This window comes from Chionomys nivalis, chromosome 17 (genome assembly GCF_950005125.1).
Source record: "Chionomys nivalis chromosome 17, mChiNiv1.1, whole genome shotgun sequence".
NCBI lineage: Eukaryota > Metazoa > Chordata > Mammalia > Rodentia > Cricetidae > Chionomys > Chionomys nivalis.
The window spans coordinates 53054658-53079203 of record NC_080102.1 but is presented as its reverse complement, the minus strand read 5'-3'; the positions used below and the strand labels follow the sequence as shown (position 1 = coordinate 53079203).

At 38.3% G+C, this 24546-nt stretch overlaps 1 protein-coding gene across 3 annotated transcripts in view; it reads left to right on the top strand.

The window, feature by feature from the left end:
* Window positions 1-524: 524 nt before the first annotated feature.
* Scaf11 (SR-related CTD associated factor 11) overlaps window positions 525-24546 on the top strand; it is a 44006-nt gene continuing 19984 nt past the window's right edge. For all 3 annotated transcript variants that reach the window (XM_057791408.1, XM_057791409.1, XM_057791407.1), the window contains exons 1-3: window positions 525-737; window positions 13901-13982; window positions 15957-16114. In XM_057791408.1, the coding sequence (XP_057647391.1) occupies window positions 13922-13982; window positions 15957-16114 (219 nt within the window). In that variant the 5' untranslated portion in view covers window positions 525-737; window positions 13901-13921. The remainder of the gene's footprint in view (window positions 738-13900; window positions 13983-15956; window positions 16115-24546) is intronic.

Here is a 24546-nt window from a genome sequence, read left to right as displayed (position 1 = left end):
AGGATGCCCGGGACTGGCGGGCCGCCGCGCACGTGCGCCCCGCAGCTGGCTGCATACGGCCTCCGCGCCAACAACGCACGAACTCTTCCCAGGCTCTGCTACTGCAGCCAGGATCGCGGGCTCTCAGAGACATCTTTATTGTCCCCGCGGACCCGGTCGGGATACCCGCCACGGAGAGCGGCCGAGAAGGCGGGCGGGCTGCGCACGCGCGCAGCGCTCCAGGCGGCAGCGGGGGCGGGGCGAGAGGAAGGTTTCCCAGAAGCCTCGGCCACTCGCCGCTGCCGGAGCTCCCGCTCTCGGGCCGCGCGGCGTGCCCCGCCCACCACGTCGGTCCGTCGCCTTCGTAGTTCCGGGCGCCCCCTGGAGGTCCGGTCGAGCACTGCGGCGCCCGCGAGCAGCCAGCGTGCGGCAGGTCCGCCCGCGTCGTCACCACCGCGCGCCGACCTGTGGCGGCGCGGCTGAGCCCCGCGGAGGGAGGGAGGGAGGGACGAGAAAGGGAGGGAGGGGGGGGAGGCCGCCCGACACGGCGGGGGAGGGGAGCGGCGGTGGCGCAAGCGGCGCGGAGCGGCGCTGTCCGGGTCCACGGCTTCGTGGCTGCGTGCTCCCGACCGGGCCGGCTGAACCCGCGGGCTCGGACGAGTCCATGGTGCGGAACTTAGCGGCGGACTGACTGACGGGGAGAGCTGGCCTCCTGCGCTGGCGCGGCCGCCGGAGCGACGCCTGGACCTCGGCCTGAGGTAAACACGGGGCCGGCCCGGGGAGAAGACGGACGGGGCTGGGGCGCAGCGCGGCAGGCGGGCGGGCTGGGGCGCGGGCCGGGCGGCGGGAGGGCGGGCAAAGTTTGGGGTTCGCGCGCGGCTCGGGCGGCGCCGGGCGCTGCGAGCAAAGTTGGAGCCGCGGCCCCGGGCAGCGCCGGCGGCCGCGCGGGGTGGAGGTCCCGTGCGTGCGCGGGGCCTAGGCGCGGGCTGCCGGGCCTCGGCGGAGCCAGGAAGGGGCTCCAGGCCAGGCCCGCAGCCGCTCCCCCACCCCCAGTGGAAACGTGTCGGCCGGGCTTCCGGGCGCTCCCAGGCGGGCCGCTTTACCCCGGAGTGCGCGCCGATCGCCGAGCCTCCCAGCCCGCTAGTGAAACCAAACTTCACTGCGCTGTGACCTCCCCAGCGCCTGACTGAGGAAGAGCCGGCGCCTCGGCTCGCTCGGCCTTTCCCTCAGATGCCCTCAGCTGCCGCCTCCCACCTCCCCCACCTCCACCCCGCCTCGTTTTTAAACCCGCTGCCCGGGCTGCCGACGGACTCCCCGGCTGGGAGATCAAAACTAAAGTAATCGCTCACCCCGCTTTAGACTTAGGGATTTTGTGCCAGGTCGTCTGCACGTTATTCTGAAAATTTAATTGAAAAGACACCTGGTTGTGATTGATGAACACATTCCCAGATTGAAATGGCGAGTTAAGATGTCCATGTGTCAATATGTACAATGCCGTCCTCGTGTGTGATGTAGTAAACAATGCAAAATGTAAGTTTTACACATTAGTTGTACTATGTAAAATGCCGTTCTTAGGATGTCTGATCACAGCTTTTTTCATTCATTTTGGATTACATTGACCACCGTCCTTATGTTAGCGTGAACTAAGGCATGTAGGCAAAACTGATGAAGTTTTTAGTATGCCTTGACTAATAGAAGCTCTCCCAGTTTGGGCTGTTTTCTCTGAATTTTGGGAAAGGCATATTAACAGGTGTATTTTTTTTCGTTTTCAAGGAAACGATAACTCGTGCATGGCTGTTTGCCACAGCAGCAAAACATTGAAGGTAGTAGATTCTTGGCCTTTGTATTTTACTGGCAGTAAAATTTTAATTGTAATCCTGCCTCTCCAGACCAAGTCGTTTCTATCCTGCTTTGGCACTTGGCCTGACCATTTCACTGTTTTGCTATTAAAACCTGAAGGAAAAGGTTACTGTTAATTTCACCTAATCAGAGGGGGGGAAACGAATTTTTTTTTTTTTGTTTGTTTTTTCGAGACAGGGTTTCTCTGTGGTTTTGGAGCCTGTCCTGGAACTAGCTCTTTTAGACCAGGCTGGTGTCGAACTCACAGAGATCCACCTGCCTCTGCCTCCCAAGTGCTGGGATTAAAGGCGTGCGCCACCACCGCCAGGCTGAAACGAAGTTTTGAAAGTATCTTTGGATTCGTGGTATACTAGACTATCAAAGATAATATGAACTCATCTGCCTTTTGTTTATGCAGTCAGGTTTTCAAAGATCAGCGGTTCTTCCTGTAGCTTCACTTTCGCATTAGTGTTTTTGTTTGTCGGTGCTTGTAAATAAGTAAACAGTCATTCACTTTCACTGTAGTGGACTTTGCCTTTCAAATTGAAGTACATTTTAAGTTTTCAGTTGGGTAAAACTTGAACACTTCCCTTCTGTAAATATACTCAGTCTGAAAAGACATTCTTTAATATAACAGAGGAGAAAAATGCAAAAGAAGAAAATGTAAAATTATGTTCCTTAAAAACGTGTTATAGAGGAACTTTAAGAAGAATTTTCTTCCTGGAATTCCTTCATGTGGTTATGGGCCTCCTATCAGGGGTACTCAGTTTTCTCATCATCCTTGGAGCACTGGTCGGCTTCCAGGCAGTTTTCATGAAAACTCGTCCTATTAGCCAGTGAAATGGGATAAGGTACACCTGTCGTGCTGTTGTTGATACGTCCCACATCTTTAGTAATGAAGTATAGTGGTAACCACCCATCAGCCTGGAGCACTGTGCGTTTTAGGAACTTCAGTGCAAGAGAGCTGTAAAACCACACTTAGGGGGTGTGTGTTCAGGTAATAAAAGCTAGTTTAAAAGTTTTGTACACTGTCCACCCCAGCTTCTGCTCCTGTCTTTCAGTGATGTAAATTGCTTCTGCCTTACTTTGCTGAAAATCAGATAGAGTTCATGGCCTTGAACTTGTGGTCTTCCTGTCTCTGCCTCCCAAGTGCTGAGATTACAGTTGTACCAGTTTTAAAGCCTAGATCACTTTAAAAAAAACATTTACTTTATTCTTTATTTTTCTGTATCCATGGAGGCCAGAAGAAGGTGTGGGATCTCCTGGAGCTAGAGTTACAGGTAGTTGTGAACCACCAGATGTGGGTATTGGGAACTGAATTCTGGTTCTCTGGAAGAGCAGCAAGTACTGTTAACTGCTTAGCCATCTTTCTGGTCACAAAACCAAAATCTACCCCTCCCGACCCCCCCACGACAAGGTTTCTCTGTGTATTTATGGTGCCTGTCCTGGAACTCACTTTGTAGACCAGACTGGCCTCTAGGTCAAAATAGATCCACCTGCCTTTGCTTCCTGAGTGCTGGGATTAAAGCATGCACCATCACTGCCCACCTCCAAATTTTTAATATTCTTTCTCACCTTGAGATTTACCTTGTGTCTGAGCAGTGGTGACTGTTTGTAGGAAGCCCTAGAGCTGAGAGTTAAAACAGTCAGTATGGAAGCTGTTATCTGGTGTCAGTGTGTGTGCTGTGGTCCTCTCTGCCCCAGCACAATAGTAATAAGTACGCTGGAAAAAATAGACCCGGTATCACTTGAATTTTATTCCTAAGAATTTCATTTGAATTGTTTTTTTTTTTTTTTTCCCCGAGACAGGGTTTCTCTGTAACTTTGAAGCCTGTCCTGGAACTAGCTCTTGTATACCAGATTGGCCTCTGCCACCACTGCCCTGCTTCTTTTTTTTTTTTTTTTTTTTACGTTATGGCACAATAAAATTCCAGTGTGAGAATTTTAAAAACACCAACATCTCTTGCTTGGAAAATAACTTCCTAAAACAACAACACCGCTTGCTTATCTTTGATAGCCCATAGTCTTTAACATTGAGCAGCCAGAATGAGCCATTTGTATTATTTGTATTATTAGATTGTGTTACTTACCTTCTCAAAAGGCTTTTTTCTTAGTCCTAGTAGAATCTGTAGTTCTCACTGTGGCCTTCACGTAACTCTAAAATTTCTCAAGTCTCTTGTCTGACTTCATCTCTTTACGTTTCTCCAAACCCATTTCTCCAATGTTGCTGAGGTGTTCTCTAACTCTTCCATATGAATCAGCATCCCCTCCCTTCTCCCCATGTTTCCCATTATATTTTATGTCAGTTTTCCCTGTGGCATTTTATCATTTTCTCACATACAACTGTTAATTTACTAACAAGACTTTTGTGGGTTTTTTTTTTTTCAGTCTAATGCAACTTCTATGAGAACAGAGTTTGTCTTAATCTTTTTTGTATTATATTTACTTATATTGCATGTGTATACACATCTGCAAATACAGCCCATGAATGAAGTTCAGAGGACAACTTGAGGAAGTGACTTCTCTCTTATTTTGGATCTTAGGGATCAAACTCAAATCACCAGTCTTTAGCATCAAGTTCCTTTATCTGCTGAGTCATCTCACTGGCCCAGGGTTTGTCATTTTGTCACTGTTTTATTCCTAAAAATTTGAACAGTGTCCAGCATTATAGTAGGTAAATGATATTTAGAGGATTCATATGATTTTTGTTGTAACTATTAAAACTAGTATTATGGTTTTTAAAGTTTAGTAAATTATTTACATTTGTGTGTATAAATCACGTTCAGATAGAGTCCATGTTTTTGTTTTTACTTATTATATGTGTACACATGTGTGTGTATCTGAGTGTCTGTTCATGTGGTGTCTGCTTAGGCCAAAATTGTTGTTACAGGTGTTTGTGAGCCACTTGACATAGGTGCTGGGATCTGAACTCTGGTCCTCATTATTGAACAACAAATGCCTTCTACTGCTGAGCCATCCCTCTAGCCCAGTGTTGGGGGGAGCTGCGGGCTGTGTTCCTGCCGCCCCAGCTCCTCCTGGTCGCCTAGCTAGCTTATGCCCCAAAATAACAACACACAAACTGTATTCTTTTAAACACTGCTTGGCCCATTAGCTCTAGCCCTTATTGGCTAATTCTCATATCCCGATCAACCCATCTCTAATAATCTGTGTAGCATCAGTCTTACCGGGAAAGATTCAGCATGTCCGACCTGGCGGCTTGCTTCATTGCCTCTGCTCTGGAGAGGAGTGGCATCGCATCTGCCCCAGAGAGGAGAGGAAATGGCATCTGAGCTCACTTCCTCTTCCTCCCAGCATTCTGTTCTGTTTACTCCACCCACCTATGTTCTAACCTATGAGAGCCAAGCAGTTTCTTTATTTTTTAACCAATGACCTTCCTCCATCAGCCCAGGAGTCCTTTTAAAAAGAAGAGTGACAGTTTGTGGTCTTGACTCTGTCACTTTTCAATATAGAAACCCTTGAATAAAAGCAAAGTGATGTAACTGTCTTTTGTCTTTTAAAAAAAGTTCCTTTAGAGGTTGTGTTTGCTGTATTTTTGGTAGTTCAGTAGGGTAGATAGGACTGCCATTCTGATGATATGTCTTGAATGGAAGGAGAGGCAGCAGTAGTGAAAATGGGAAGATAAATCTGGAGGCTTTTAGCAGTAGTCTGGGGAGATGAAAAACCTTGAATAGATAATTGAAACAATAGATATGTATGAAATTGTCTAGGGGTGGCAATAACTAGGAAGAAAAGAGAGATGCCCTAGAATGGAAACACAGTGGCCTTAACAAATTTACAGGAAGAATGTGAGCTCCCAAAGAGCACTAAAGGTCAGAGAAGCAGGAGTTGAGTGTGTTGTTACAGAAGCCACAGAGAAGTATCAAGGGGAGTGTAGTCAGTAAGGTCAGATGTGGATGGGAGTTGGTTAAAAGTCACATTTACTTAACGGCTTAATGATCAGGTAGGAATTGAAGTTTATTTTCTAATTGGTGTTTGGTAATTGTTCTACTAATTCTAATAGAACTGAAATCAGTTTAAGAAATTATCCACAGTAGAGAAGACACCTAATGTTAATCAAATAATTACTGTTAGGTTACTGTAGATATTTCACCTTTTAGTTGTAGATATTGCATAAATTCTGTTCAGTAGCTTTGTAATATTAGATGTATTAGTCTATTATAGAAATTATTTTTGAGTTTCTAGAGAGATTGAATATATTAGAGTATCTGCTTCATATCTGTATCTAAGGTTGGGCTATAAATAGTCATTATTATCAGTTGTCCTTCCCACCTGTAGACCATTGCCATCCAGTAGACATTTCTGTGATGCAAATACCATGTATCTCCATTGCCTACTATAGTAGCTGATAGCAATAAGAAATCTGGCCAGTGTAATTGGGGAACTGAGTATGGTGGTTATAGATGAGAAATTACTGAGAATAGTATTGGTGATTTAGTTTAGTTGTAGAGCACTTGCTTAACAGGTACAAGTTTTTTTTTTTTTTTAAATCTCTAGTGTCGGAAGAAAAAAAATGTGAAAATGTTCGCTCTTAAGCAGTGGTTTTCAACCTTCCTAATGCTGCAATCCTTTAATACAGTACAGCTTCTCATGTTGTGGTGACTTCTAACCATAGCATCATCTTCATTGCTACTTCACTGTGTGATATTTTCTTTGTGCTTTTAACAGATAGAGCTTGCCTGAACATTAAAGTGCAGAGCTAGCCGCCATACTAGTTAGCCATAGAGGCGAGGCAGTGGTGGCACACACTTTTAATTCCAGCACTCAGGAGACTTGCAGTTGGATCTCTGTGAGTTCGAGGCCACCCTGAGATTGAATAAGTCTAAAAGAGAAACAGCCAAGAGCCATGATGGCTCAGACCCTCAATCCCAGCACTAGGGAGGTGGAGACAGGAAGTGATTTGGCTGTGAGGAGAGAGAAATATGAGGTGGGAGGAGACAGGAGCTCAGAATCCAGTCTGAGGTTCTGTAGAGAGGACATTCAGTCTGAGGAGTCGTAGAGACAGGTTCTTGTCCACTTGGTTCTAAGGATTTCGTAGTGGTAAGAACTCTAGTGGCTGGCTGCTCTGCTTCTCTGATCTTTCAGCTTTCACCCTTTAATATCTGACTCCAGGTTTTTATTATTAAGACCAATTAGAAATTGGGTGCTGGGAATTGAAGCCGGGTCCTTCAGAAGAGCAGTCAGTACTCATAACTGCTGAGCCATCTCTCCAGACCTCAAAGTTTGCAATTTTTAAGTAACTTACAAAACTTACAGCATCTAAAAGTGGTATGCAATCAAAGCAGTACTTTGGAACGCTGTTTCTCAACCTATCAGTCATAACCTCTTTAGGGGGCAGAAACCCTTTTACAGGGTCAAATATCAGATATTCTGCCTATCAAACATTTTCATTACAATTCACAACAACAGCAAAATTATAGTTATGAGTACTGACTGCTCTTCTGAAGGACCCGGCTTCAATTCCCAGCACCCACATGGCAGCTCACAACTGTCTGTAACTCCAGTTCTAGGGGATCTGAAACCTTGACACCTATGTGCACAAAATAAAGTTAAATGAATTATTTAAAATTTGTAAATAAGATTTGTAAATCTACTGTAAACATTTCCCCTCACAACTACTTGAGATTCAGTTGCAGATGCATTCTATTAATCATCTCAAACAAATACAGGAACAAGGACTTTCTGTTATGTTATTATTGTGTGTGTGTGGTTTTTATTGTTGTTTTGAGACTCATCAAATTACATATATATGTATAGGTTTTTACATTTCAATTATAAGTCAATAACATAGATTTTTCAGAAGGATAAAAACCAGATAAATGTATACAACTTTCTGTATTTTCTTGGAACTTCCCTTTAAGTACAAAATCATTCCAAAAGTTGAAAGGGTTTATTATAAAAGAGTAGACCTAAGTATTACCTCCAGATCTTTGTGAGAAACTCAAGTGGCAAGAAGATTCTTCAAAGAAAGAAAGACTCCAAATGAAACAGGTCTAGACCCTGTTCTCTACCAGAGAATTCAAAAGAAGATGTGGAAAGAATGCCAGATTTCTAGGCCATAGCACTCATTCATTAAACAAATATTTATCTACCTGATATGGCCAGATGTTGTTCTCGACACTGAAAAAAATCAGTAAGCAGATGATAATGTTATTGCCCAAGTTGGATTTATAATTTAATGAAGAGACATTAAAAATCTTAAATGATTATTTTAAACACTATGACAGATGATGGAGAAAACCAAAACAGAAAAGGATTGGAGGATTATTTTGCTGAACAAGGATTGGGTTACATACTTTTTAAATGGGGGGATTAGAGACACTCATACTGAAAATGTGAAAATCTGAAGGTATCTGAGCCCAAAGACTAACCCCAGAAGGGAACTCCTGGAAGAAATTTCAAGGTTGCTAAGGCAAAGGACTTGCCTGTTAAACCCAAGAAAGGACAAGGCATTCAACAACTATAGAAAAAAGAGATCAAAGGTGAAATAAAGGGGATGTGAAACACTACCAAGGTGATGTTGAAGGCCATTGCACAGAATTTAAAAGTTTCCTTCCGTACAGAGTAAAAAGCCATGGAAGCTGGCAAGAGGAGTGTGGTCATCTGACTTCCACGTGTTTTCTGTCTCTGTCTCTCTGTCTCTGTCTCTGTGTGTGTGTGTGTGTGTGTCTGTATTGGAGGGAGGGAGGGAGGCAGGCAGGCAGGCAGGCAGGCAGGCAGTCCTGTTAGAGGACAGTCTAAAGTCCTCTCCTTTTCCCTTGTTTGAGACAGATGGGGACGTGGGGAGATGAGAGAAGGAACACAGTGATGACTTTTCTAGGGGATGTGGCTAGGGAACAGGAACACTAGGAAGCTGTTAATGATGAACATCTTGAGAGGGAGTAGTTTCTCTTTCGGGATGTTAGAAATGTTTTTAAACTTGATAGGGCACATTCTCTTTTACGTGTTGTTGGGCTTGGAATTTTTTATTTTTTTAAGGTTGAATACAAAATGCTAAGTTTTATCGTGTGTCTGCTCACTTGCTCCTGTTTCTCACTACTTCCTCGTTTCTCTCTCCTTCTACTACTGGTTTCCTTTTAGTTTTCCCTTTTGTTTTTTTTTTAAATTTCATCTATTACTTTGTTTCCTGCTTTCTTGAGATCTCTTCTATCTCTTGATTCTCTTTCTATTTTGATGACCTGTGAACACACATGTGTACACACACACACTCATTTATGTTCCATGTATGGAAGAAAACACTATTTGTCCAAGATTAATTTATATCATTTAACATAATGATTTTCAGTTGCATCCATTTTCCTTCAATTGTCATTTCAATTTTGTTAATGACTGACTGCATAAAATTCCACTGTGTATATGTACTATAATTTTTCAGTTGTTATGTTGATGGACATCATTGCTTGTTCTATTCTTCACTAATGTGAGTGGGATAGCTGTAAACATGGACCAGTAAGTATCTCTTTGGCATGTTGACTTAGGAGTATAGTTGAGAGTGGTATTGGGTTATGGGGTAGTGGTAACTCTGCTCTTTTCAAGACCGTTTTTTTTTTTTTTTTTTTTTTATGATCTTCCATGCAAAATTCCATAGTGGCTGTACATGTTTAAATTCATAGCATCAATGAGTAAGAGTTGTGCTTTTTTAAAATCTTAGCTAGTGTTGTCCTTTGTTTCCTGAATATTCTTAACTGACAAGGATGGCAAACACTTTTTTGCAAGCATTTGTTGGTCACTTTTTTTTTGAACTGTTTATTTAGTTCATTAGATAATTGGATGATTTGGATGTTTTGGTGTTTAAATGTTATATCCATGTAGTTGGCATTGATTCCCCTCCCAATTCTGGAAGCATTCTTTTCATTTCAGCGATTGTTTCTTTTGTTGTGCAGATACTTCCTACTTTCTTATGATCCTGTTTATCACATTTTGGGATTATTTCCAGTGCTTTTGTAGGCCCTTTCAGAACAATTCTTGCCCACTCCTGTCTTGAAGTTTTTGCTTATGTTTTTTTCTAGCACACTGATTCTCAACCTATGGGTTGTGAACCTTTGGCATTGTTGAATGACCTTTTCACAGGGTCAGATATCCTGCTTATCAGATATTTACACTAAAATTCATAACGGCAGCAAAATTATGGTTATGAAGTATTAATAATTTTATGTTTGTGGGTCAGCACAACACGAGGAACTGTGTAGCGTAAGGTGGCCTTGAATTCGCAGAGATCCATCTATCTCTGTCTCCTAGATCTGAGATTAAAGGATTTATTTGTTTGTGTTATATATTATATATTCTATAATTTTGTTAATTTGTAAATCCCTGAGCCAGAGCTAGGGGAGAGGCTTAATGTATGTTGGACGGTATTAGACCTGTAGCATGCTTCCCAAATCAGAACACAAGACAACTCCCCATTACCATCCTTCCCTCTTTCCCCAGTCTTCGTTGGCCTTGAATTGGTGATCCTTCCACTTCAGCCTCACAGTGCTGAGATCATAGACAAGATTCACTAAACTTGACTTTTTTTAATTAAAATATTTTTCGACATCAGATACTACAAACTGTTTTCTTTTCCATTTTCTCCCCTCTTTGCTCCCTCTGTTTTAGGCTAGTACTCTACCTCCTAGCTGCATCCTCGTCCAGTGGCTGATATCTCTCCACTATTGGTTTAGTTTTTTATGTTATGTTTTGAAGGTTCAAAATAATTGTGGTATGCCACAATTTGGTGGAACAATAATGTTTTGATTCAGTTTAAGTTACTTTTAGACTAAAAGGGTTTGAAAGTCAACAAAAACAAACCTAAGGGAATGGGACAAGCGATAGTTAGCTATTATTATTATATTACTTATGCAAAATAGTAGTTTAATAAGATACTAAGTGCTGTAGAAGCTGTTATTCTGAAATGTTGGGTGTTGATTAGTCTGTTTCCTGGTACTATAAAATACCTGAGCTGGGTACTTAATTAACACAAGAAATTTATTTAGCTCATAGCAGCATCTGATCTGCTCTGTTAGTTACTTATTTCATGTAAAATGGAGATGCCTTCTGGACAGGGTACTAAGGGAGGTCAGTGAGACAGTTTATCACCTATTAGGAAGTAGCAGCTACACAGAAATCCAGATAATAGACACTTGAGTGTAACATTTTCTTTAGAAGAGTATACTGAGTAGAACAATTTAGTATCTGTACATGCCTGGTACTAATGTATTAAGTGGGTTTTTTTTTTAAAGTTTATATGAATATCTGGGTTAGAGTAACTATTTCATAGGAGTACAATTGTCAAATACTTATTTAAGGAATGTGAAATACTGATTTAAGGACACATTTAATAAGCATCATAAAATACATATATTTTGGGATAACTAGGAAGAGGAGTTTAAGGGATTCACATAGTTAACAGTACTAGTAAAGAAGTGGAAATGTTATTTATGATGTAAAATGACTTTCTATAGTTTATTCATTGTAAGAGATAGCTGCAAATAAGGTGATCATGTGTCAAGAAACCTTTCAAAAAGTAACAGTATTTGTTTAAAAAGACACTGGTTCTGGAGTTAAAACTCAAAGATTTAAAAGTTTTGTTTAAAAAGAATAAAGTACAATCAATTCATAAACAACATTTTGAACATTTTCTTGTTCCCTTTTATTGTAGATGGAAGAGTCTATTCTCATTCCTTATAGTAGTCAAGTCTATTTGATCATGTTTTCTTTAATTTTAATCTTGAACTCTGGGAGTTTTGTTGTAGTTTGAATATGTGTGTCCCCTTCACACATATTCAAATGTGTCCCTTTCACGTTGAATCTCTAATTCCTAGTGCAGTAATGTTAACAGGTGGAGCTCTCAGGGGTGGTTAGGCCATGTGATCTTTTGGATAGGATTAGTCACTTCTTATTAAATGGCTTGAGGGGTGACCAGCCTGGCCATTTTGCCCATCTGTCTGTTATGACATGTGAGGCCACTACAATAAGGCACCATCTTAGAAACAGGAACTGGACCTTTACTAAATACAAACCTGACAGTACAGCACTGTGAGAAATAAGTTTCAGTTATTTAAGGAGAACACAATGTTAAGTATTTTGTAGCACAAGCGAAATAAGACAGATTTATTTTCTGTGCCCTGTTTTTTATTTGTTTGTATTAAGGTTGGTGGTTTGGGGGGAATTACCATTTAATTGATCATTGTCCTTTTTTGGTTAAAAGAGAAGGATTTAACAACAATAACAAAATCACGAAATCTTCTATTTCTATACTGCCGCCCACAGTACCTTTTTCTCTTGTTTTTTTTTTTTTTTTTTTTTTGCCAGGTTTGAGGGTTGAGTGCTCCTACAGTTTTGTGGTAGTGTTTGGTTATAAAATAATATCTTAGTGATCTTTGTCTCTAATAGACATAAAGTTTAATCTGCTAAATGTAAATTCTTTCCTATATATACAGTGTTTCTCTTCAGGTGACATACAAGCATTTATGGAATTAATGATTTAAAAATAATTTTAGGTTTGACTTTGTCATTTAAGTTAGTGATGTTAAGAAAAATGAAATTACAGCATTTTCAGGAAAAGTAATGAAACTGGAAATTATGTGAGAAAAGGCAAATTGAGACAGGTATCACATGTTTTCACTCATGGGGATTTAGAAAAGGTGAGGGAATATATAAAACCAGAAGGGACTATTAGGGAAGATAATAGGGTTAGTGGGAAGATCCGAGGCAGAATTCCATGATTATGGTATGAAATAGGCATATATAGGAAAATGCTGCAATGAAACTCAATTGTTTTATGCAGTTAATATATGCTGAGAAAAATAAAGAGGGACCCTTAATGCATGCATTACTAAAAGAAATAGTTTGAAAAGGATATAAACTATGATTCTAACCAGATAATATTTTAGCAAAGGCAGTATTATGCACATAGTTAAAAAGACCAGTAGTTGTCAGGGATTTGGAGTAGGAAGGAGTAAATAGGTAGAACACAGGTGAATTATAGGGCAGTGAACCCTATTCAGACTCCACAGCTGTAAATGGTTAATAGATGTCTTACATTTGTCAAAACCTAATGGGTGTACAACACCAAGAGTGTACTCTAAGTAGAAACTATGGGTTTGAGTGATAATACCGTATTAAGTAAGATTAATTGATTTTTGACAAACATTCCCCTGGTGTGGAATGTTGATAGTAGGGGAAGTTGTGTGTGGTTATAGATGCCATGTAGCGATTTTTTTTGTATAGATTTTCTGTGAACGTATTTTATCTCCCCATATTTTGCTGTTTCTTGAATATCATAAGTTCCACATACAACATCAGTTTACCAGATAATTCCATTTTAAGTTGATTTTTTTCCATATATAAGACACTATGCTTAAGTCTGTGTTAGAGAATTTATTATCTAACCCATGATAACTAATAGTTATATAAAATGTCTTATGTTAGTTACTTTTCTTGTGTTTGTGACAAAATACCTGACAAGAAGAAACTGAAGAAAGGGTTTGTTTTGTCTGAGAATTCAAGGGGATAAATACCACTTGGTGGGGAAAGTTAAGTGGCAGGAACAGGTTGCTGGCTGATCACATTGATCAGATTGTTCAGTCTGATCATGAAGCAGAGATCTGTGCATTCTGGTTGTTAGCCAGTTTTCTCCTTTTTATGTAGTCCAGAGCGTGCTGCACATTCTCATTTATTTAGGGTGATCTTCCCATTTTAACCTAGTTATATCTAGAAATTTGTTTCCAAGGTGTTTCTAGATCTTACCAGTTAAGCAGCTCTTGATGTAAGTACTATGAAAGAGTAACTGGATTTTGAGTAGGCAAGATGGCTTTAAAATGCACTTACAGCACAACCTATTAGTCTTTGAGTTCAATCCCCAGAACCCACTTAAAAGGTGGAAGGAGAAAACAGCTTTCTGCAGTTGTCCTCTGACATCGCATAATAATAGATAAATAGTTTTATTAATAAGAGTACTGGGTTGTCCATAGACTGACTGATTTGACTTATTCTTTTATGTGTGCAATGATTTCTTTCCGTTCGGAAACTTTTGCTGTGGTTGGGAAATGGCAAATATAAACATTCTCTTGTGACTTTTCTATAGGAGACTCCTTCACAAAGAGAGATGAAGAAGAAATCTTTGTATAACCAGAATGTGGGTGATCAGGAGTGTGAAGATATGGAAGGTAACTTTGTTGTTTATAAAAGCCTGTATGTTGAAAGTCAAACAGTGTCACTAGGCTTTAAAATTATGATTTCTAAAGTATTACTGTCTTGTTTTCATAGTTGTAAGAATTATACACTTTTCTTTTTCTTGGTTTCATTGATTGAGCATTTTTAGTTTAACTGCTGGCTGTATTTTTTTTTTCTTTTGGGTTAAGTGTGTCTATATATGTTTACACATTTGTGTGTGTAGGCCCAAGGACAGTCTTGGGTGTTTAGCGTGTTGTTCTTCAGGTACTCCTCACTCTTTTTTCTTTTGGAGACAGGGTTTCTTAGTGGCCTGGTACTTTTCAAGTTGGTTGGCCAGCAAGCCCCAGCAGTTGGCCTGTCTCTGCCTCCTTAGCACTGGAATTACAAGCATGTGTTACTTGGCCAACTTTTAAAATGTGTTTTCTGGGAATTGGCAAGCACATTACTGACTGAGCTATCTGGCCAGTCTTTCTTTTTAAAGTTTTAAAAGCATCAGTGTTTTCTTATCTTCTAAAGTTAATCTTTTTTATTTGTTTACTTTATGTGTATGAGTATTTCGCCTACATTGTGTGTCTGTTATTATGTGTGTGCCTATTATTATGTGTGTTTATATTGATAAGTTTAATCTGAAACCCTAAATGCCCAGTTCAGGTATTCTTTATCGAGTTTGTATTTCCTTCATCCTAGACTCATACTGGAACCATGTGAGCTCCATTTGAGTGTCTTGGCTTAATACTGATCTCTTTTTCAGATTAGTGTATTCCCATCTGGGGGGCTCCAGGTTGTATTGAATTGTATGTATTGTACAGTACCTACTGCTTGCTTATGGCCCAATATATATGCTTTTAAGTTGATTGTTGTTAGGAGTTTAAATTGGTACAGTCTCACAGAGATAGATTTGGTATATCTATTCCTGTGTTATAAATGTACATGTTAACCCAGTAATTTTTAAGAATTGCTCTGTAGATACACTTTTTGAAATGTTAGATGATTGTGTTACGATATAAGCTCATTGGTAGAGTACATGCTTCATGCATGGAGTTCTGGGCTCCATAATTGTCATTCTTTGTCATAGCTAATGGTTGAAAACAAGTGAAATGTCCATTAATAAATTATTTTAAAAAGCAGATTAGTATGTATAATATTCTGGTGTCTGTGTGAAGAAAGAAAAGAAATATGGAAGAATGTATTTTAGAGTTTACCCTAGCTTGTTGACTCACCCCTGCGACCCTAGTACCTGGGAGCCTGAGATAGGAGTATCGGGAGTTTGAAGCCAGCCTGCCTATTGAGAAGCACTTTTTTAAAAATGTTTTTTGAGGCAGGTTTTCTCTGTGTAGTCCTGGCTGTCCCGAGACTCGCTCTGTAGACCCAGGCTGGCCTTAAATTCAGAACCCCCTACCACTGCCTCCAAGTACTGGGATTAAAGGCATGTGCTACTATTACCAGTCCAAGAAACCCTGATTTAATTGTGGGAGGGTGAGGAAGGAATTTCTTCTCTGTGCATTAAAAAATAATGGAGTACCAAAAGAAACTTAGAGTTATTTTTGGTTTGACAGAAGTGGATGGGTGTATGGGTAGGTTTGTCACTGTAACCATTTTTACATTTGAACCAGGTAAATAATACTTTAAAATTAAATAATCGTTCATTTATGCCCCCATTTCCTCACTGATTAAGAAAGTTGATTGAGAATTTAGCTAAGTGGTAGGGCATGTGCTTGGTATATACAAGGTCTTTGTTAAATTTCCTAGACTCTCCCTACTCCTCCCATAAACACACACATACAGTGCACAAAAGAAAGTAATTGTTGGTGTTATTGAACTTAGAGTATATTTGTCATTTATCTAAGATCTAATTGCAGAGTAGGAGGGCTACCTTTTGAGGATATAGGCAACCATATGCTTATTAAACATAAGTCATTGGTTTTGGGGCTTTTGAAAACATGATCTTTTTCTCTTTTTCTTTACAGATGAAGAAAACAGAAATAATGCTGGTACCTCTGGCCTTTTGTACAGTGGAGCGGACAGATGTCCAATATGTCTTAGTTGCTTGTTAGGAAAGGAAGTTGGTTTTCCAGAAAGTTGTAATCATGTCTTCTGTCTGACCTGTATTCTTAAGTGGGCAGAGGTAATAAATTATTGCATTTAATTTCCTGTTATAGTTTTATTTCACTTAAAGAGTTGCTACTGCCTTTCATGAATTTTTCATATTAAGGTATTTTCCGACTACTATAGTCTGTTCAATTTCTGTCTGCATATTTCCTTCTAATTGTTTTTTACTTAGCGTTTTTATTCTTTTATATAATTAAAGAATTTGTATTTATACTTTGAAGAAAACCTTACAAGAAGAGCAGGCCAAACAGCTTTCTGCCTGCTACTAATAACATTCCTGTGTGCTTTTTGTTTTATGTTTTCACAAAGGTTTGATTTCTTATGTTAACCTATGGAATAACAAGAACAGATGTCATGGTGTCTTTTTACTTTAAAGTTTAGGGATCTTGCATGTTAATGTAATGTAATTTGGCCCAGATTGCATATCTTGGGAGGGTATTATCAATTTAGAATTATATAGTTGTTAATTTTTAATTTATCATAAACTAATTTCAGAGTTTGAGTTACAGATATTACTTTAGATTCTTTATAAAAATAAGAAACAAGATATTTTGGGCTTTGACTATCCTGAATCAATTTGGGCCAAATAAGTTGAAGTGTATATTAACCTTAAGCCCTGTTGTTATAAATTATAAAATAACAAATTTAGTGTTTTTATATCAGGTTTTGATTTATTATTTTGTGAGTATATTAAAAATTAGTAAAGAAATAAGTAAATTAGTAAAAATTAGTTGTGTCTTAAAATTGTTTTTTCTTGTGTTTGAATGTTTTTTAATACCATGAAACACTAACTTCATGTATGCAAATCCTATTTTTCTGGTTAACCTTTATAAGAGGTTCATTAGACTAGTTGAATTAATGAATATATGAAAAAACCTTTAATCTAGATTAAAAACCTAACTAGCCTTTGACAAGAAGAGACTAAGGATAGGTGAAAATGTATTTTTTAGAAAAATAATATGAATTTGGGGAGAATATTGTTAAATGTTCATATGTAACTGCAGTGCTGCTTATTGAAATAATGCCTTTTCTCTACCACTCAACTACAGATGTAAATTTTATTGAATTTAGTGCATCTGTGATATATATGTATTTAACTGGGTGGGAGTTGAGAAACCCTGTTATTGCATGAGTTGAGTTGAAGGTTTCAGTCTTTTTCTTGATTGTGTTCAGTGACTATATAATTATGAACTTCAAAATAATGTGTGTTTTTCTTTAAGACAATTAGAATGTATATACATGATTCTCCTTCCTTCCTTTACCACCTCAAGTGCATCTTTCAACATAAACTTTATCATGATGTACATGTTACAGGTTTCTCTGGGGTACGTATTGAGAAGTTGTAATGGCTATACATACATATAGATTATATGTAATTTAATGGCACTAAACAGTGGTAAATAGCTATATTTTAACTCATTTTAAATTTGAAAATACTTGGCAATATATGTAAAGTCAGCACTTTTTTTTTACATATAATGTATTCCTTGCTTTTTGTTACTTTGTAAAAACTTATTTTTAATTGTGTGTGTGTGTATGTATGTGGGAGTATGTGCCTACAAGGCCAGAAGAGGATGTCTGAGCCTTGGAGTTGGAATTATAGCTAATTGTGAGCTGCAGACATGGGTGCTGGAAACCAAACTTGAGTCCTCCTTAAGAGAATTCTTCAAGAGAGCAGTGCATGTTCCTAACTGCTTAGCCATCTCTCCAGCCCTAGTATTTTTTCAAAAATAAACAATTTATTGAAGTGAAGTTATGTGTACTGTTGTACTGCTGTCTTAAGTTGTGATTACGGGGTAGTGTGGAGTTGTCGTACTGTTTAATAAAGTAAGTAACCTTGGAAGGAGAGAAGAGAGAACATTCAGAACTAGTTCATTGTTCCTAGTGGAGATAGCAACCATTAGTAAACCATTAAATTGACCAGTAACAATAGAGAAATCATATAAAAATATTGTTCATTACAAACATGAATAAATGCAGGCTACAGAGTTACTTAGACTTCTAAATTTTCATTCAGTCTTTTGTTCTGATAACAATTAGATGCTTTTTAAATTATGTAAATGCTTTGGCAAACAGAATCAGATTTTAATTTTATTTTTTTTATTGTCACCATTAAAGGGCTTTCTAATTTTTTTCAACCTTCTGTTTAAAGAGTTATGCAGTCTGTTTCAGATTGAGTACTGGAAATAAATGCTATGTTTAGAGACCCTTGCAGGTTATGTTTTCTATTCTTTCATTTGATTCACTATTTTAATGTTTATTTTATGTACAAAGTAAGCACTCTAGAGTAATTTGCAGACATCTCAAGAATAGCCTAAAGTTAAAATAATTTTTAAGAATCTTTAAAATTTTACTAATGTCCAATTCTAGGAGAGGCATAGATATCAAAGTAAAATTGTGGTACTTGGATAAGAAAAGCATAGATAAGAAAAAGCATAGGATGCGTTCTTGGTCATTTTTCTAGATTTTTGTGTCTTTTAGAGATTCAGCTTTGCTGCAGTTTGTAGTTGAGGTTTACTGAAGTATGATTAAGAATGGGTCTCAAGGCCAGGTGGTGCGGGTGGCAGAGGCAACTGGATCTCTGTGAGTTCAAGGCCAGCCTGGTCTACCAGAGCTAGTTTCGGGACTGGCTCCAAAGCAACACAGAGAAACCCTGTCTCAAAAAGCAAAAACAAGGGGGCTGGAGAGATGATTCAGTGGTTAAGAGTACTGACTGTTCTTCCAGAGGACCCAGGTTCAATTCCCAGCACCCACATGGCAGCTCACAACTGTCTGAAAATCCAGTTCCCAGGGGATCTGACACCTTCACACCAATGCACATAAAAAATAAAGTTAAATAAACCATAAAATATTTTTTAAAAAAAGCAAAAACAAGAAAAGAAAGGGTATCAAGCACACCCTTAGCATTGAAGAAATTCTTATATGAAACTGGTTATTTAGAAAAGTTTCAATGTATTTTAGTCTAATATTTTTACTTTGTACAGACTCCTGAAATTCTTTATATTCCTAAAGTACCTATTCCTTAAATAAAAGTTAGTTTGAATTTCTTGGTACTCTAAAGTCTTGTTTCTGTGGTTAAACAAACAAACAAAATTGAAGTAGTAAAGTAACTGACAGTCTGTGGTCTCTAGGTATGTCATAGAATTCACTTAGGAAGAAGGTTTCAGCTTAATTTCCCCTGTACCATTGTCGAGGCCCCAGAATCTAAAGGCCTGCTGTAGGTGTACTAGAACAGATTGAACCTCTTATGACTATGTTCAGTTAAGAGGTTCTTTAGATGGCAAGGCTCTTATCTTAAAAGTACAACCAGGATACATAAGAGTTCTGAAAAGCCGATATGGTGTTGTACATGTGCCATCCCAGTATTGTGAAGCTGAGATTGGATTGTCACAAGTTAAGAGGGCAGGTAGCTTGGGATACATAGCAAGTACCAGGCTATGCAGGACGGTACACCAAGGCTTTGTCTTAAATAAGGGAAAGGGGGAATAGAAGAAAAAGAAATGGAATATTTAACAAAAATGTAATTGGCAGAAGTACCCTGTTGACAGTTTTAGTAAACCATTACTATTGCAGCTAAGAATCTTGAAATTTAGAAAAAACGTTTGTCCTGATAAGTGTTACAGAGCCAGTGTGCTTTTACCTTTTCACTTAAAAGATTTCTTTTTCTTACACACTGCTGTTTCTCAGCTGGAGATATGACTCGGCGATTATGAGCATTGGTTCCCAGCACCCACATGGTGGTTCACAATAGTTTGTAACTCTACTTCCAGGGGTTTTTACATCATTTTCTGACTTCTGTGGGTTTCTACGCTCACATGGTGCATGCACATACTATCAGTTACATGTGAAAACACACACACACACACACACACACACATATTGTAGGAGGCCACTAGTTAGTTCCTGGCTGCTCAGCCCTGAAATAATCACTCAGAAACTATATTATTTGCAATACTGTTTGGCCAATAGCTTAAGCATATTGCTAGCTAGTTCTTACATCTAGAATTAGCCCATTTCCATTATTTTATATTTTATCATGAGGCTTGTGGCCTACTGGCAAGGTTCCAGCTAACCTTCTTTCTCCTCTGGTGACTACATGGTTGTCTTCTGGCTCCGCCTTCTTTCTTCCAGCATTCAGTTTAATTTTCCCTGCCTAGCTCTACTCTGCCCTATCACAGTTTCTTTATTCATTAACACATAGAAGGACCTCCCACCTCTCTCTCTCTCTCTCTCTCTCTCTCTCTCTCTCTCTCTCTCTCTCTCTCGCTCTCGCTCTCGCTCACACACACACAAATATTTTTTTAAATAGAGCTTTGAGCACACAGAAGTTTAACTTCAGTTATCTGAGCTTGCCCTTTTAAAAATACAAAGGCGAAGGCTAAAAAAGTTGGATGCATCAGTGGAAGTAGTGACTGCTGATCATATTTATGATCCTCCACAGAGGAGATACCTCACCTGTATGTACTGAGTAAGAAGAGTGGCTTTCACTTTGAGTTTGGGTAGAGTTATGGATTGAGAACTTTGCATGAGAATGCTTTGAGAAGTATTGCATGGTTAAAGGTTTAATAGTTCATACTATATTTAGTGTTGGTGCTGAGGATTGAGTATACTAAGTACATCTTCTGCACTGAGCTGGATATGCTGTATTACAAGGGCGTGTGGTATTTGTGCTGTGTGTGACTAGTATAGTCTTGATAACTACTGAGGGTTCTCCTTTTTATCTTACATATTTTTAAAGTATTATTTTAAAAAATGTAATTAATTTCTCTACATAAGGAAATTGTTGAACTTACTTAACTCAATCCTCTATTCCTCTGTAATATGACAACTTTAGTCTGAGAATGAAAGGTTAATGGAGTCAAACTGGGCAGTTAACAAATGCACTCTCCTGAGAATAGAAATGAAGATACCCTCAAGATGACACACAGCTCTTAAGAGCAGTGTGCACACAGGTGCAAGTGTGTCTTTAGATAGATTAAACAGCAAAGGTTAAGAAAGCAGTTGACACCTGTTACCTAAAGACTATAAGAATATATGTGAGAATCTTCATTTAATATTTTTTTACCATTCAGATAAATTAATCTTTAGATACATATTTCTATATAGGCTAGTTGTAAATGTCATAATATTTAAAATGATTTATATAGTCAATTTACTGAATTTTCTGTTTGTATATTAGAAAAAGAGCATTAATTATTAGATGTCAGACGACATTAGAGAAAGTACATTATTACCCTAGTGTTAACAGTGTATCTTGGTGAATGTGCAAATATTCCTTTTGAGTGGGTATATTGAATGCATTCTTAGTGTTAATTTTACTGTTGACAGTCATTAATTTTATGGATATGCTTCTGAACGCTGGTGTAAAGAACCAGATGTGTGCTGGAGGTAGTGGTGCTTGCCTTTAATCTCAGCACCCAGGAGGCAGAGGTAGGCGGTTCTCTGAGTTCGAGGCCAGCCTGATCTACAGAGCAAGTTCCAGGACAGTCAGGGCTCTACAGAGAAACTCTATCTCAAAAAATTTAAAAGAAAAAGAAAGAAAAAAAACAACCAACTGCGCATTGGCAAAGGCTGTTTTGAATGAATGTTTAGATATGATAGAGAACATGTAGCATGGCTCCATGTTGGCAAGCCATGGATAGCTAACTGTGTTGGAACTATTACTGAGAAAGGGATAATGGTCAGCAGTTCTAAAATAAGCACCAACCTCTAATGGTTTGCATCCCTAAATTATCTTTGATTTTGAACTGTAATTTTGTGCATAATATGCTTTATTCCTTAGTGGCAGAGATAGGTGTTGTAGATACCCACGAACAGGAAGACCTACCTGTAAGCATAGGTATTGAGACTTAGTGTTTAAACACGTCCTTTAACACTTGCTTCTCTCTCTCTAGGAGGGGCTATCTATAGGCAGCCTATGTGATTGAGGATAGAGCAGCATCAGGAAGCAAGAAATGTTAGAAACCAAGAATCCTGAATTCCCAAATAAGGAAGGTTTCCTGTTGTTACATTTAAATATGGGTTTGTCTGAGCTGGGAATTTACAACGCTTCAGAATACTAGGGTATGTTTTACTGAAATCATTAGGAAAGATTTTTTTTTAATCAAAATTGCCTCCTATAACAGTACAGAGCATGTGCTGTAAGATGTGTGCTCTGTTTTTAGTACACATTACACTGTAAAACAGTGAGCAAGTTCTGTGAACTATAGTTGTATCATAAAGTTGAATGGTGTTCTTAGATACTTTGGTTATGAAACTAATTAGATATTTAAAATTACTTGAAGTCACATATAAAATAGGTAAATGATATTTTTGTTATATGGTAAAGAATCAAAATGGTGAACATAAAATTTTGCATATAAAAAGTTTAATAGTCTTTAAAGTTAAACTCATTTAAAATGTTAATTTTTATCTATTAGTCTTAAATAGGAGCTTTTTTAAACTTGAAGCTTAAAAATTCAGTTAATATTTGTGGCCAAACAAACCACTTTGAAAACTATACTTTGAAGACCAAAGTGTCTTGGGGTTTTCTCACTATCTACTAAATGTAAGGATGAGAATCCTTTGGGAATGCCTTAAAGTAGCCAGTCTAAGCCATTTAAAAATAAAACAAACCGTGGTGTAAACTTTTTCTATTAAAGCTGTACAATTATCACATGATGTGATTTGATACTTGTACATATTAATGAACTTGATGTCTAAGGGTATATTATGGAAAATAACAGCTCTTAATTTTTTAATGTTTTGATTTTCCCATTGACGTCTATAATTACTTTATTTACATATACTTTGAAAATGGAGACGAGACACGAGATTTCTGTTCTCTTCCTGGAGTGCTCTTCTGTAGTGTGTGTTTTTAAGATGCCGTTGGGCAGCACTGTCCCCAGCAAAGGCTTTCTTATCTTACCTTTCTGGGCTAATTTTTTTACTTAAACTTTTCCTACCTGGAGAAGATAATGCAATTTTAAGATTCTAGTGTTGATTACCTCGTCTTGAGGAAAGTTAAGTGTGTCCATATTATAACACCTACTGGTTGTTTCTCGTTACTGCTACTTTGTTTGTTTGTTTGTTTTCCTTTGTTGTGTGTTTTTGCTATAGCAGTGGAGATCCTTACTCAAATGGGTCTAGTCAGATCCAAAGCGTTAGTCACAGTAGAAAAAGGAATGGCAATCCTGCCCCAAACCTACATATTTGAAAAAGATCAAAGCAGAGTGGCTCAGGTTAAAACCTTGTACTTTAAGTTGCAGAGGAGCCAGGCGGTGGTGGCGCTTGCCTTTAATCCCAGCGCTCAGGAGGCAGTGACAGGTGGGCCAGCCTGGTCTACAAGAACTAGTTCCAAGACAGCCAGGGCTGTTACACAGAGAAACACTGTCTTAAAAACCCAAAGATAAATTAATGAAAAAAAAGCAAGGGAAAGAATGGTGGTTAACTGATTTCGAGAGGAAATTTAATAAGGAGAACAATGAGACTATATAATTTTATCCACTGATTTGGTATATAAATTTCTTTGGGTCATAGATTTATTATACTTAGCCCAGCAAAGTAAATCATTTATGCAATCGTGTTTCTCATTTTTATATGTATCACATTGCAGATTTTCCTGTTGTTAGTTTTTTTAGGTTTTTGTTAGTGTAGTTAAACTAGATCTTATGTAGAAACTAGTGTATACCACTTATTTTTCTAAGAATTGCAAACAATTACCATAGAAAGCTTAAAGCTCTTTTATTCCTATTTTCACAAGTTACATACTTAAAGCACAGAGAATCTTTAACAGGGCCGATATTTGGACAAAACAGGAAATATGAAAGAAAGTAAATACAGAGTTTTTGTGCATCTTATTTTTCAACAAACACTGAAAGAAACTTATGTTTCATTTAAATGAAGTAAATATTTTCATTTATTTGTTTAATCTTCCAAATTGCCTTTAAAATGTAAATAAAAATATTTGAATTTGAAAACTTTGGAAAAATGTACTCTATATAGTTTTAGTATAAATGTTAAGAATGTAACCTCTTAAACATTTCATAGTTAATGCCGACTAACAAGCAGTTGCATTGTTAGGACATCAGTTCATTGAGTTAAAATTATATTTGAAGCCAGGCAGTGGTAGCTCACGACTTTAATCCCAGCACTCGGAGGCAGAGGATCTCTGTGAGTTCGAGGCCAGCCTGGTCTACCAGAGCTAGTTTTCAGGACAGGCTCCAAAGCTGCAGCGAAATCCTGTCTCAAAAAAGCAAAAACAAAAAAAAAATTGTATTTGAAATACATTATTATTACGGTGCAGAGTAATTTTTTTTTTTTTGCTACTTTTAAAATATTTTGGGTAGCAAATTAATAGCATCCTAAATCGCGAGAATTTGGAAGTGCCTTAAGGTGTCTTGTCAGAAGTGGTTTATTGTAGTAAGGCCATGTTTTCTCTTTTCAGGGTGATGAAACATTCTTGTGTGA